This window comes from Chamaea fasciata, unplaced genomic scaffold (genome assembly GCF_029207755.1).
Source record: "Chamaea fasciata isolate MVZ Bird 193981 ecotype frontalis unplaced genomic scaffold, bChaFas1.0.hap1 SCAF_5, whole genome shotgun sequence".
Taxonomy (NCBI): Eukaryota; Metazoa; Chordata; class Aves; order Passeriformes; family Sylviidae; genus Chamaea; species Chamaea fasciata.
The window spans coordinates 22,675,794-22,689,826 of NW_027094090.1; the positions used below are offsets into that span (position 1 = coordinate 22,675,794).

Here is a 14,033-nt window from a genome sequence, read left to right on the forward strand (position 1 = left end):
CAGCTGCCAAAGTGCTCTGTAAATGGTGGCTGGCACCCTGCTCAGCAGACTTCCCTCAGTGGGAATTGTTTTTCAGAGCCATATCACAATTATTAATGACTGCTAGCCTTTAAAGTAGTCCCTACTTCAGCTGCAACAGTGATGCTGCTGGATATTGTGCTATTTTAATAAACATAAACCAAAACTGAATCCCAGGGTTTGAAAGCAAGTGAACATTACTCTTCATAAATGTAAATGGAGGAAAATACATTGCAAAGTAATATATCTCCATGAGCTTCCACAGCTTAAGTGGGGGGAAGAGAGAAGTAGATTCAGCTCACCTAATTTTGGCAATCCAGAATTTGGCACGTTCTTGAAGAATGTCATAGCCCATAGAAGGAAGCAAACACTTTCACCAGGAAACTCATTCCAAAACTGGCGTCTAAATTAAGTGGGATGATTTTTTCTCTAGAGGTGTCTGTTTCTCCAATGACTAGAATTAGATAATGAGCTTAAACTAGGCACTCCATTTGGTGAGAGCTAAAATTGTTCAATGTACCAAATGGCTGATATCATCAACAGTGCTGACAGTGATACCACAACACCCAGACTGATCCAAAGCCGTGACCTGCTCCCACCCCAAGAAGGCTACGTGGGCAAAGCACACCCATCCTTTAACAGCTGCTGCAGGAACTGATCTATGTGACCTCAAGAAATCACTGTCGCATTGCGACCGTAATTCTTCAAAAGGGAAGAGGCAATGGCACAACTGTAGCTTCTTCACAAAAACCTGATGTGTTACAAACACAGTCCCCTGCTAGAAGAAAAGAATGGGAAGGCATATTTGCAAATCCATGGGCCTGCTGAGCAAGCAAGATGTTGAGAGAGAGGTGTATCTCCATGCACTTGGAGATGTCCAGAATTAATCGACAGCACATATGAAACGTCCTTCTTCATAAAATTGAGACCATGGGGGAACTACTCTATCCATGGTATACTTCCTTCCCCTTATTTAGAAGTGCCCTGACCCTCCTCCAGTCTGTTTCACTGCACCTAAAAAAGAAATCTAAACAAACTGTTTTAAATATTTACTTTCCCTTTTCACAACACTGTCAATATCCCAGTAAGAGTTGCTACTGCACGGCAGCACCCAGACTGCTGTGCTTTAGAGAAAACTCTGACCTTGCAATTGCTGTAAAATGTCACCAATAAAAATGGGCTTGGAGACATGCAAATCCCAGGCCCCCAGTGCACAGGGCAATGCTTTCCTGCTTCAAGAAGCAAACTCCCCTTGTTCTGAGAAATGAAAACTGTACATTAGAAGAGTATTCACTGTAGGCTGTAGGCTGCTAATAAAGAAGGGGTGAAAGAGAAGAAAGATATTCTCTAGTTTTCTATGTACTTTGCCTGAAAGATGAAAAACTGAGGAAATCAAATGTTTTACCTTTATGGTAAAATGCTTCTTCTTGGGTGGATGCCAGACAGTGGTGGTTGAATGAATGAATGCCCGCAGAGGTGTTAAGGATGTCACAAGCACATATGCTTTGATGATTACAGAAAGGTCTTGAGCTTTAAGGATGTGCTTGTGGTCTGATGTAGCTGATACTTGATTCCTGGAAAGTGATAAAAATATGTAGCATTAATACAGTTCTTTTGCAAATGAGCTATAAGAAAATAGTGAAATAGTGAAATTAGGAGAAATAGAAAATTAGCCCTTTTTCCCCCAAGTTAAGCAACCACGTAGATTAAATAAAGTAGGCTGTAACCAAGCTTTACAGAGAATCATTTGACTGATTTCAACATTTTTAACTCTTAGTTTCCAAACTCAGTAAGCAACCATATTTGGAGGGGGTGATGTTTGAGAGTACATATGGGTAACTGCATTGTGGGAATAATTAATTGTTACACATCCAGGATATTTAGAGTGAAAGATTACATCAAGACTAAATTAAACATTAAAGAAATCCAAGTATCTTAACAGAAATGCATAGTCAAGGTATCCTATTTAATGCTGATTTGTAGTGAATTCAGAAGAGCACCCCCACCCAACCGTATGGAAAGACTGCACTATTGTTAGCACTTTCTTCTGTAGTTGAGGGACAGAAACATGTGGTGCTGCATACTTCCCCGAATGAAAGCCATATACAATCATCCCAAATATTATGAAAGACTAGGATACCTAGATAACCCATAATAAATCAGTTAAACCTAAGAATTCTGCAAGCAACTTTGTTTAAGAAGAGACACAGCTCTCTATAAACTGGCCTACAGCTCCCATAGTACACACAAAGAGAGTCAGCTATAGAAACAGAAAAGACAAAAAGCAAACCCAAGAAAAAACCTGTTATTTAAAAGCTCATTACTTGGGGAAATCTGAGCTATACTTGTGCATGTTCACAATAGCATTATTAATCTGTCTGTTAAAATCTCTGAGTACCAATTTACCTCATAGAGAATTCAATGGGAAGATGACTACAGAAATTATGGGTCTCTAAGAATGATTACTGGTAAAAGACAAGGGGCCCTTCTTCCATTTCTGTGTAATTTTTGGCAATATGTGGCCTTTCTGTACCTCAACTTTACTATCTGTTAAGTAAGTCTAATAACATCTATCTTAAAGACAACTTTTTCTTCCCTCCGCAGAATAGCAGGTCTTCAGAACATAAAATTTGTGAAACAGTGTGATGTAGGAAAAAGCACTTGATAACAAATTATCAAGTACTTCTTGGTTCTTCACCTTAAGGGAGGATCCCTGTGCAAAGGACTACATATATGTGTCTGTAATAGGGGCAAAGGAGGGATAGGAGCAGGAAACAGCTCAGCCACCATGAGACCTAAAGGTTATGGGGTGTCTCTGGGTCTGTATTCATCCTTTGAGGTGCTTCAATGCCTCAACATAAGGAGGTTTATACATGTTTGGGTTTATACCCAAAACATGTGCAAACCTGGCTAATACAGAAACAAACATTCTGCAAGTATGAGATGCAACACATCCAAGTGCTCCATCTGCTGTGGTCTCCTCTTTTGCTGCATTCTGCATCCTTGACTCCCAAATAACTGCATGCTGAAGCACTGGCAGCTTCTGAGGGTAGGTTATCATTAACTTACAGGTTTGTGCTCATGCTCTGCTTCCACCAGTGCTGCAGATGGGAGGCATGTGCCTGCTCAGTGACTGTGCTGCCCTGGAACACATTTCTTGCAGTGCTGGCCCTTGACAGTTCAGGCTGATCAGAACAGTCTGGGGTGACAAGTGGGAGCTGCTGGTCTGAAAAATACCAAGGAGACGAGAAAGGAAGTCAATAGAGCATTGAAAGCAGGGGTGGACTCCTGCTGCTAAGGATTAAATGTATAAAACACAATAGACAGAGAGGAGCTACCAACATCAGATGAAAATGTAAAATAACAAACGCTGAGACAATAAACCTGTCTGGATCTGCTAGCAAAGAGTTTCACCCTCACCAAGCACCCCCTTCCAACTGCAAGCTGCAGGCTGAAAGGCTTAGCTGCAGCTCCCACTTTAGAGATGAGTGCAGCAATACAGCATACAAAAAGCATCCCCTTTTTCCTTCTAGAAAAAAAAAATGAAATAGTTGATTTCCAAATACAGAATACCAAAACTTAGTTTCTCGTGGAGCATTAATTGCAAATAATGGGGATAAGAAATTTCTTTGACTAAGGACCAAGGGACTTTGCCACTGTAATAAAAACTCAATAAATAAGCACATATCCTCGTTTCTATGTTCACCATTAAGGCTACAATTTGCAGGTACTGAAACCTATGGGAGTCTTTGTTCTGCCACCAAACACAGTGGGAGCAGGAGTGATGTGTCACAGTTCTCAAGCTTATTGAGGCATGTGACTATTAATAGTAATCAAAATATTGTGATGTGAGATCAGTCAAGGGGTGGCATGTATTTTCTGCTTTTACCGTGCTTGATAAAAAAGGCACAAAGACTTCATGTTGTGTCATTATTTCATGTAGGGTAGTTTTCATTAACTCGAACACACCTCATATTTCAAGTTCTTAAGTAATGGTCAGGAAAAAAATCAAGCTGTTCAAATTATACCCAAACCATATTACTTTTCTTTTTAATGATGTACTGCATTGTGCTACGTTATGAATTTATTTGTAGAGCTTCTTTTTTAAAAGCATACACTCCCCACTTTGGTACATGAGATGAAAAATAAAACTGAAGTTGTGTTCCTGGTGATGAGCTGTAAACAGACATTTAAAGAAAAAACTATTCATTTTCCCAGAGAGCCTATTAAAATGACATTGTGATTGTCTGTATTTACTGGCTGTTCATCAGATCAGCTCGGCTCAACCTTCCAGTCTCAACTGGGATCTAGAACAATCTGATCCTCTGGCTTACATGCACCATTTAGCAGGATTAAAGGCTCTAATAATCAAAACCAGGCAGTTATTTAATAGAACACGTCATGCTTAAATTATATTCACACTGACATCTTTCTGTTGTGTTATGCATTACAACTGATTTGAATTTTACCTGTGACTACCTGTTTTTTGATGGTACAGCAACAAAAGCAGACTGCTCTGCCTACTGGTGACGACAGGAGGAAGACAGTAAACTCCCATTGAGTAATTTATTTAGCAGACTTGCTTCTGAATATGCATAGGAACCAGATCTGCAAAATCAAGTTGTATTTTTTTTCCATATCTGACTTGATGTAAGACACAAAGCCATTTTACTATGGCAATTTCTGCCCTGTAGATAGGCAATGGCATTTCACCATGGCAATTAGCAATGGTCCCATTGCTACTCCAATGCACCACTTTAGCTATTTAAAAGAAAGTAATAATTTTACTGAAAATAAAAATATGGCAGAGAAGAGCAGTACAGATCATTACTCAAGAGAAAGCAGTGTGTCTTTTCCCTTTAAAAACATGTTTCTATTTGTGCTGCTAAAGCAACAAGTAGCAATTCACAGGACAGAGTTTGAAAATAATGACATAAGGTTTGTGTATCTGTAGTTATCCCTCTTAAATGAGAGTTTTAGCTGTTTCAGGGAAAGAAAAAAAATTACTTTGACATTAATTAATTTGTTACTATGCAGTGGACCATTTCCTGGAGCTGGGTATAACAAACTAAAACAAATGCGTAGGGACAGATGGAAAATACCACTGTCCTGGAATTCTCCAACTATTGGGTAGAAGATCCTTAGTATTGCCCTAAGTAATTGCAAAATGCCTCAAAAAAACCCAAACAACAGCCACAAAATCAACAAAAAAACCAAAAAAACCCTAACAACTGCTCCCCGCCCCCCCAAAAAAAACAAAACCAAAAAAACAAAACAAAACAAAACCAAACCAAAAAAACCCCCAACCAGCCAAACAAAAAATCACCTGCCATGTTAAACAAATTTCAGGGTGCTGATAATTAGCATTGAAAACTAAACAAGGGCAATGCTCATAAATTATGCCTCTTCTATGGAGCATATTGTTCGTATGGTGCCTTACACCCTTTTATTGGTTTTGTGTTGGCATTCCCCTGGGAGACAGCCCAACACAAGAGGGCTCTAAGAAGAAGTGAGGCTGTCACTAGGTGCTTACTCCTTTGAGATGACACAGAGCATGTACGCCATCAGGCAAAGTTAGGAGGGAGTGACAGACCCTCACTTTGGTAAATCCACTCCTAGTAATCAATGAACAAAATTATCATAATAATAAAGAGACATCAGTAGCGTTGAACTGAGCACACTCAGCTGCAACTGTTCTCATGGCAACTCTTCACCTGCTTCTGCACTCAAAAGCAGTAACAGTGTTTATTAGAGCTATGTATTTGTTAATCAACTTTATCATCAATGAAAATTAGCCTGCAGTGCCTTTACTGTTTGCAGTAATTGCCATGTTTTTCCATCTTGAAATCACTCTACAAGCTGTTGTTAATTAAGCAATCCTCTTGAAGTACATAAAAAACATCAACATTTTATAGTGGAAGAGGTGAAACAGGCTCGGCGGTTGATGTGTCAGGCAGCTTGAGAAACCAAGTTAGAAAGAGTTGCAGCATCCTAATACCATGTCCCGACTACATGCTCTCTTTCAAAAATTCAAATCTTATTATTTGTAATTTGTAAATTGGAATTTTTGTAGCAGACTCTAAAGATCAGAGAAAAAAATAAACAAAAGAAGATCATTTTTCATTTTACACTGGCTATGCATTAATGGAAATGTTATACATAGTGATGCTTTTCCTGAGGAGCAGCTGCAGGCTTTGCCACAAGTACTTTTTGCTGCTGCCATTTTTGATGCTCCAGTGTAAAGCAAAGGCCCTATGGCTGGACACCTGCTTTCACTTTGAAAAAACCACAGAATTTCATTTCCTTGAAATTGTGGCTTGAAGAAGGTTTCTGATGCTGACATCTCTGGAATGGTACTGTTGAAAACACCAACAACACCAGTTTACTGCTTCCTAGGGTGTTCACTGTGAGGCCATGCTGATGAGTAAGGAGGCCACTATATGTTCTCACCTGAATTCACACATTAACCACAGCAGCAGGTAAAACACAGACCTGAAACATAAGAACAGCTGCATGGCATATGTAAAAAGGAAGTACAAAATCCTCCAAAGCAAGTCAACACCTCTAGATCAAAAAAAATAAGCACCTCTTTGTCACATGAAATGGCGGCAGATACTATTCTGTACTGCAATATCTCAAAATACAACAGTCAAACAGATCAGTTGACAGTGACAACTCATACCTAATGCAGCAATCTCACTGACATCTAATGAGGCTTTTCAAGTGTTTTACACAGCTATGACTTCTTCCTCCTTCTCCTCCCATCTCAGGCTCACAGCTTATTTACTTGTCTTTGGCTCAGAGTTCTGAAGTGTAACATGAGATACACAATAAAGAATAGCTGATTTAAGAGTTACAACGTGTGGCTGAGCAAAAGGTTTACCAATAGCTAGAAGTACATTTGGACAAATTAAGAATTCCTGGAGCAAAGCCAGGCTGCAGCCACCTGGTTTGGTGGTAAATGGAACACTTAGGTTAACACGAACATCTGGTGATCTGCAAAGGCAAGGAATTCAGCAGAAGAATACCCTGAACTAAGTCACATTTGGTTGAAAGAAAAAGAAACAGAAGATGAATGAGAATGTGTCCACTTCTTTATGTTTCTTTCAATAGTATCCTTTGATGTTAGAAGGGAGGTTATGATATGGGTATTTTAGTTAATTTCTTACTTTGTACAAGATCAAACAGACTATATTTTATACACTTCAAACATGGAGCAAGGAACAATTAAGACTACTGACTGTGAAAAAAAGGTAATTTTGTTTCTCAAGTGCCCATCAACTGTCAGATCTGTTACAAACATTCCAAGAGTTATTGAGTCACCTTGGGAGCTCCTAGTTGCTAAATGAAGCACAAAGCTAGAGATGGAATGAAATGTAACTGAAGAACTGGGCTTTGCTTTGAGCCCAACACATCGTTAATTTCTTTCATAAAATAAAATTGCAAACTCAGCACATTTGTAGTTGCAAGGTATTCATCTGATTGCTTTTCTTTTTAGCAGGAAAAACATTGCTTTAGAACCTTAAAGTACCTTGATGCTGAAACTGTACAGCAGCCTTTCCATCTGCATAGAAGCCTTATGAACGTCTTCCTAGATTTTCACAGGGGTGTTTTCATCCTGTTTCTAGCAGGAGCCTCAATTCTCTGACATGAAAAAGTAAAGGGAATGGCACCTCATGTCATTTTTCAGCAGTTTCTACAGTACAATATCCAGGAACTACTGATAATAGGTCCTCTCTGTCAGCCTTGCAGGTTTGCATTCTGATAGGGCACCTCAGTGAGTTATGTCCATATTGCATTCTGTTCTGGGATCATCCATTTTCCTTACTGGTGTGGGCTGCTGGAGCACAAAGAGCTCCCATGTGATACAGACCAGGAAAACTGTACTGCTACAACCTGGTCCTCTTCTAGATTTCACAGCTGGGCAATTTTCCAGCCTCTGTAGGTTGGAAAGGTGTGTTTAACAGCTGCAAAGATTGCTCCACATCAGGAGATGCCTAAAAAGCTTTAACAGATTCTTAGGCAGACTTCTGAGTCCTCCAGGACAAGGAATTTTGATCAAAATAAAGCCTAGTAATCTTTGGCTCAATCAGGTACAGCAACTCTGAGCTGCATAACTGTGAAAGCAATAAGCACTGAAAATGCAATTTTTTTCCATTTTTCAGTGTTGATTTTGGAGGATGGATGATTTCACTTGAACAACTGCCACTACGTGCCTTGAGACTTGTCACAGAAAGCAGACCTATCCCATTCAATTGCCTCCGGTTACCTATTTGATTTTTGGATGAAAATAGTGAAACAAAGACTACTAATGTACTGTGGCTTACACATTATGCCCTGAGGTTGCTAAAGAAAGAGAGAGAACCTTTACCACTCAGTTTCATGACCTATGCATTTAGAAAAGTGTGGCTGTGAAACTCAAAGTAGATGATGAATATTCGAAGGAAACTAGAAACACGAGAGACAGTCCTGGCCCCCTGTGAAGTCCTGGAAAAATTTGCATTGAGTTCACTGGAATATGGTTTCTTGCTTGAAACTAAATATGTGAAGGTCTTGATATGCATTACAAGCTTTACTTCTGATGTCAACATTGATGCAATTCCAATATCCTGCCTACTGCTGACTACTGATTCAGATGCTGTTAAAAGCTTTTCACATTAAAAAATGCAGTAATCCTACCCTCTGTAATACACTTAATCTCAAAGCAACACACTCTGGATATCTAGAATGGAGAAATGTCAAATGACTTGTCATTTCTGGAAGTTTAAACTATCCTAAATATGTTTAGTATTAAAAACCAAACACTTTTATAGTAAAGCAGATCTAGAGGTTAAACTGTGGGTTGAAATGCTCTTAAATTCATTGTGAAGTTTCAGAGTTAAAAAGATAAAATTATAACAGTGCTACATTTGTATGATGCTGTTTATTTTTCCCTTTAAAAATATCAGCAAATACAGCTTCAGTTTAGCTTATTCACTTACCATGTTTTTGCCTCTCTGTTTTGGCAGGTGCTTGAAAAACAGTATTTACAATACTAAGTATAGTGTTTGTTTCTTCATTCCTAAAGCATCTTAAGAGTTAGAGGTATGGGTTTTTTTCCAATATTTTTCAGAAGGGCCACTTCTTCTATGTGCACCCTTCATACTGGAACTTAATTACACAGATAAGCTATAAAACTTTGGAAAACGCAACACAGTGAAAATGCTGGCTGAGTGTTGCATGATTAGAGCCACAATTCTGTACTAGTGACAGGGTAGAATATAGAAGATTATAGGACAACTAATTAACTTAATTTAGCTGCTTTATTCTTTTCAAACTATTAATATTTGCTGTTATGTTGCTCTTCTTATCTAGCTGCGATTTGACACTGCTGTAAAACCAATGAAATTCCTGCCCCACATAGTTTATAATCAAATTAACTGGAAAAATCAGATGCTGGTTTTATTGGCCACTCTTGAGGCTCTCATTAACTTCAGTAGCAGAAAGGTAATAGGCACAAACCTGATCAAAACTGGTGTGCAAATATTTATAATGGCCAGCTGCCAAAAGAAATGCATCCCCCTATAAAATATCAAGTTCCTGTCTCAGAGATATCGAATTGTTACAACAGAAAATACATTTGATCTATAACTTCTCTCTTCCACAGGAGGCTTCACGGAGTCTTGCTTCCTACCCTCAGGTCATAACCTTTCACGGTGATTCCAGAGTAACCCAAGGACACTGGGGACAGGGAGCAGGAGAAGAAAGCTAGCACAGGGTTAGCACGAGATCATAAACAAATCACAGAATGGGAGCACAGTCATACAGCTGGACTATCTTGGCTCTCCCTCCACAACAATTTCATTAGGCTCATGCCCATCCCAAGACCTTCTGTGTGATTAATGCTGCTGGCCAGCCCATCAGGAGACCATGGGAGCACACAAGGCTGTCAGGCACTCATAAAGTCTCTGCACTAGTGACACTAATAAACAGAAACACAGAAGGAAGGCATACGGCAAAAATATTACTTTAAAAAAAGGATCAGTGATTTGCATGGGTAGAGAAAACAGCTATGCATGCATAGGCTGGGCACTGGAAGCGATGAAATGAGACAAATGCTTACATGGAAAGACAAACTAGTTTGGATTCCTTAGGGAACAGGAAAATTAGAGAGGCAATGCTATAAGCAGTTCCATTACCTTCCCAGGAAAAACCTGTCAAATATAATATTTGTTGTACATGCATCAGGATGCCTTTCCTGTGCCCATTCTGAATCTGGGCAATTCTGCTCACATTGCGGACTTTAGTCCTCTCCATTTCTTGGCTGGGAGTAGTTCCAGGAGGCAGCCAAGCTCAGTCCCAAAACCCACATATGGTGGGTTACCAGGTATGACCACCTGAAATCTCTTTCACAGTCATTCTCCAACATCAGAGAGCTTCTAGGTCCAGGTCATTTGCAGGAAGATTTAATTTCCAGACCACTACAACTACGGAAGCTTTTGCTGACCTAAGCAATAAATGCCAGGAACCTTCCTTGGTTATCCATTAGCTATATCAGAACCTTCTTAAGGCCCAACTCCCACATATAGTGAGTAGACATCAGGCACTTGAGTAAAAACTGGGCCAATTGCCCTGCAAAAGCAGAAGTTCTAACAATCTTCTCAGACTGTACAGCAAGTAGCCTTCCATGTTGATTCTAAGATCTGTTACTATTCTTATGCGTCATCACAAATCCACTGCCACCAATCCACATGCCCATCTCCCAGCAACACCGTTCTCAATGGTAATCCAATTTATCCACACACAGCATGTATTTTTAACCTTTTTGCTCCTCTAGTCTTCTTCCAGACTGATTTTCCTAACTTTTTCTCTTCCCAGCTCTTCTCCCTAAAAAGCAGTCATCACTGGTATATGCATTATTTCCCCCCACCCCATAGAAATAGAAGCTATACAAAATGTCAGAATTTCAAACACATTTTCCATTAAAGAGAAAGAGTAAAGAAACAAGCACTGGCCTGATATTTTGTATAAATAATTTTCTTTCCTATAGAACAGGGGTATGAGAATGGGCATGCTGTCTTAAATACAAAGTCTAGCAGTTTAAGAGTTGCACAACAACAAATAAAAATAACATTAAAAAACCCCAAACCACTTTACCGCTGCCCACCAGCATCAACACAGTCATAGCCACAGTAAATCCAGTAATCCCATTTTCTCAGCCATGCTGCCTGGTGTTTCTTTCTACAACTTACTATGTCTTTAATTAGAGAACATAATTCTTTGTGTTTTCACTTCTACAGGAAATTGCTTGGCTCCTTGGCTGACTAAATGACAGTAATAACAAACCAACTGATCCTCTTTAACAGGAATTGCAGAGAAACTCTGTTGACTCAAACACACAAGAGTGAAAGCACATGACTGATTTGAAAGGAAACGTACTGTTCTGTGGAGGAAATACTGATGAGAACTGTTCTTTCTGTGAATAATTTCAAAATTGAGGATCACACAAATCCTGCTAATTGGCAACTCTGCTGTTGTTGAAATAGAGATCTGTTGGAGAATGCAAGCAAAAGAAAGTGGAAAGAGCTGGCTTTATCAGATAAATGGAAGGGGGAGTATCCGAAACCTCACCTCTAGACCAGTTTGCTCTAACTTATGCCTTTTTGTCCACTGAACCTGAAATCAAATTATTTACCCTTCTTACTCTAATCTCACCTTTTATGGGTGAGTTCCATTCATTCTAAATTACACGTCACATATCCAGTGACACTGAATGGGATTAATTCATGGGCTGAAACCAAGGTCTGGTCTATACAGAGATGACCCCACTGCGTACCACAGTCTAAGTTCCTATTCCTGTCAGTGTACATCAGTGTAGTCTATACAATCAGTGTGAACCACTTCAGCTAACCCTGAATTATGCTGAAAATAAAGGCTCTTTTGGGCTTGCTTACTCTAAATACCAAGTGTTTAAATTCAGCATCCACAAATAGACATCTATTGCCATCTAGGATAACACAGAATATACCTCTGAACCTCTAGTTGCTTGACCAAAAGGAAATGGATCCTGTGCCAAATCTGCCCATTCTACTGGGCATGCTGGGCATGTCATGAGAACCTTGTGTTGAAATAGCTATTTCAGCCCTAGGTCACATGCTAACATGAAGATACCTAGATTAAACAGACAGAAATTTTTTAATTTTTTAAATTTTTACTTTAAAATATTTCAGCTAATTTAGGTTCAAAACCTTTCTTATTGGTAACAGAAAAGTGAGGGATGGGTCTTTTTCTGTATGATAGTTCTTCAGCAGAGTGCTAGAATAATCCTCCTTTGCTTTGTGGGAGCCCTGCTGCAAAGCACACAAATTACCTTGATTTCAATGGTATTTCAACATCAGTCACAAGGCCTTTTCTCTTTGCCAGGAAAGCAATAAAAATAAAGTAAGGAATAAGATGCTTACAAATGACCCTTCCCTGAAGACAAGATGTGGTAGGTTGACCCTGGTTATATGCCAGGTGCCCACCAAAGCCTCTCTATCACTCAGTTGGACAGGCAAGAGAAACTGTTATGAGTTGTGAGTCCGGATAGGGAGAGATCACTCATTAATTACCATCACAGGGAAAAAATGTGTAAATATTAATTGAATTTATTACCAATCAAAACAGAGTAGGATAGTAAGGAATAAAACTAAATCAAAACCAGTTTCCCTCCATCACTCCCTTCTTTCCAGGCTCAATTTTACTCCTGAGTCACTACCTCCTCCCTGCAGTGATGCAGGGAGAGGGGAATGGGAGCTGTGGTCAGTTCATCACACATTGCCTCTGCCACTACCTTCTCCTCAGTGGGAGGACTCCTCACACTCCAGCATGGGACCCCTTTGCCCAGAAGACAGTCCTCTGTGAACTTCTCTAAGGAGAGTCCTTCCCACAGGCTGCAGTTCTTCATGAACTGCTCCAGTGTGGGTCCCTCCCATGGAGTGCAGCCTTCAGGAACACACTGGTCTAGCATGGGCTCCTCTCTCCTGCCAGGGGCCTTCCCACAGGGTCACACCTTTCTTCAGGCATCCACCTCTCCTGGCACTGGGTGCTCCATGGGTTCCAGGTGGATCTCTGCTCCCCCATGTACCTCCATGGTACAGAGGCACAGCTGACATACCACGGGCTGCAGGTGAATCTCTGCTCTGGTGCCTGGAGCACCTCCTTCCTGCTCCTTCGCAAATCTCTCCAGGTGCTGTTGTGCAATTGTTTTATTTCCCTTCTTAAGTATGTAATCCCAGAGGTGCTACCACCACTTTTAATGGGCTTGGCTTTGGCCAGCAGCAAATCCATCTTGGAGCTGGCTTGCATGGGTTCTGCTGGACTTAAGGGAAGCTTCTGGCAACTTCTCACAAAAGCCACTCCTGTGGCCCCCCACTATCAAAAGCTTGCCATGTTAACCCAGTACAGGAGAAAACACTGAACAGCTTAATAGAAGGGTTGTATACGAAGTGGCTTGTACCATGTTTATTGACGGCAGTGAAAATGCACATATTTTAAAGAGAAAGCTCTTTGTGTAGTAAATGCCTCTTGTGTTTGTGGTTATGTTGTAGTAAAATAATAAAACCACTGCAATTGGTCTTTCTTCAAGTAGCAGGGTGAACCAAGGTTTTTTGAAGGCCATCTGTTACAACAGGAACAGGGTTACAAATTTCTCTAGGCAGCGGTGTGACATAATTGGGTAGCAGGAACCTGCAGAGACTAATTCAATCCACCTATTTTAAATACATCTTTTAAGATAAAAGGAAGTAGCATTTTTAGGTGTGTCTGTCTCTTAAATGGAAGATTAGAATACTGCTTTCAGAAGATACCTAATTCCTAAATGGTTAAATGAGATGAAATGAATCCTTTCCTTCTGTGTTAAATTTAGCATATACATATATATAAAAAGGGGAAAGAGAGGGAAGTTTAAATAGACCTAATACAGTGCAGAACAATTTTTTTCCAGTTTCTATTCAAAGATGAATTTTACTCATGGTAAATTAGAATTCTTTGGAAAC

The 14,033-nt window shown here is 39.8% G+C and overlaps 1 protein-coding gene across 5 annotated transcripts in view; it reads right to left on the reverse strand.

Moving 5' to 3' along the window:
- The window catches only part of CPED1 (cadherin like and PC-esterase domain containing 1), a 150,160-nt gene that overhangs the window by 98,210 nt on the left and 37,917 nt on the right, over positions 1-14,033 (reverse strand). For all 5 annotated transcript variants that reach the window (XM_066183024.1, XM_066183022.1, XM_066183023.1 and 2 more), the window contains 2 exons: positions 3,088-3,244; positions 1,424-1,592 (listed from right to left, as the gene is read on the reverse strand). In XM_066183024.1, the coding sequence (XP_066039121.1) occupies positions 1,424-1,592; positions 3,088-3,244 (326 nt within the window). The remainder of the gene's footprint in view (positions 1-1,423; positions 1,593-3,087; positions 3,245-14,033) is intronic.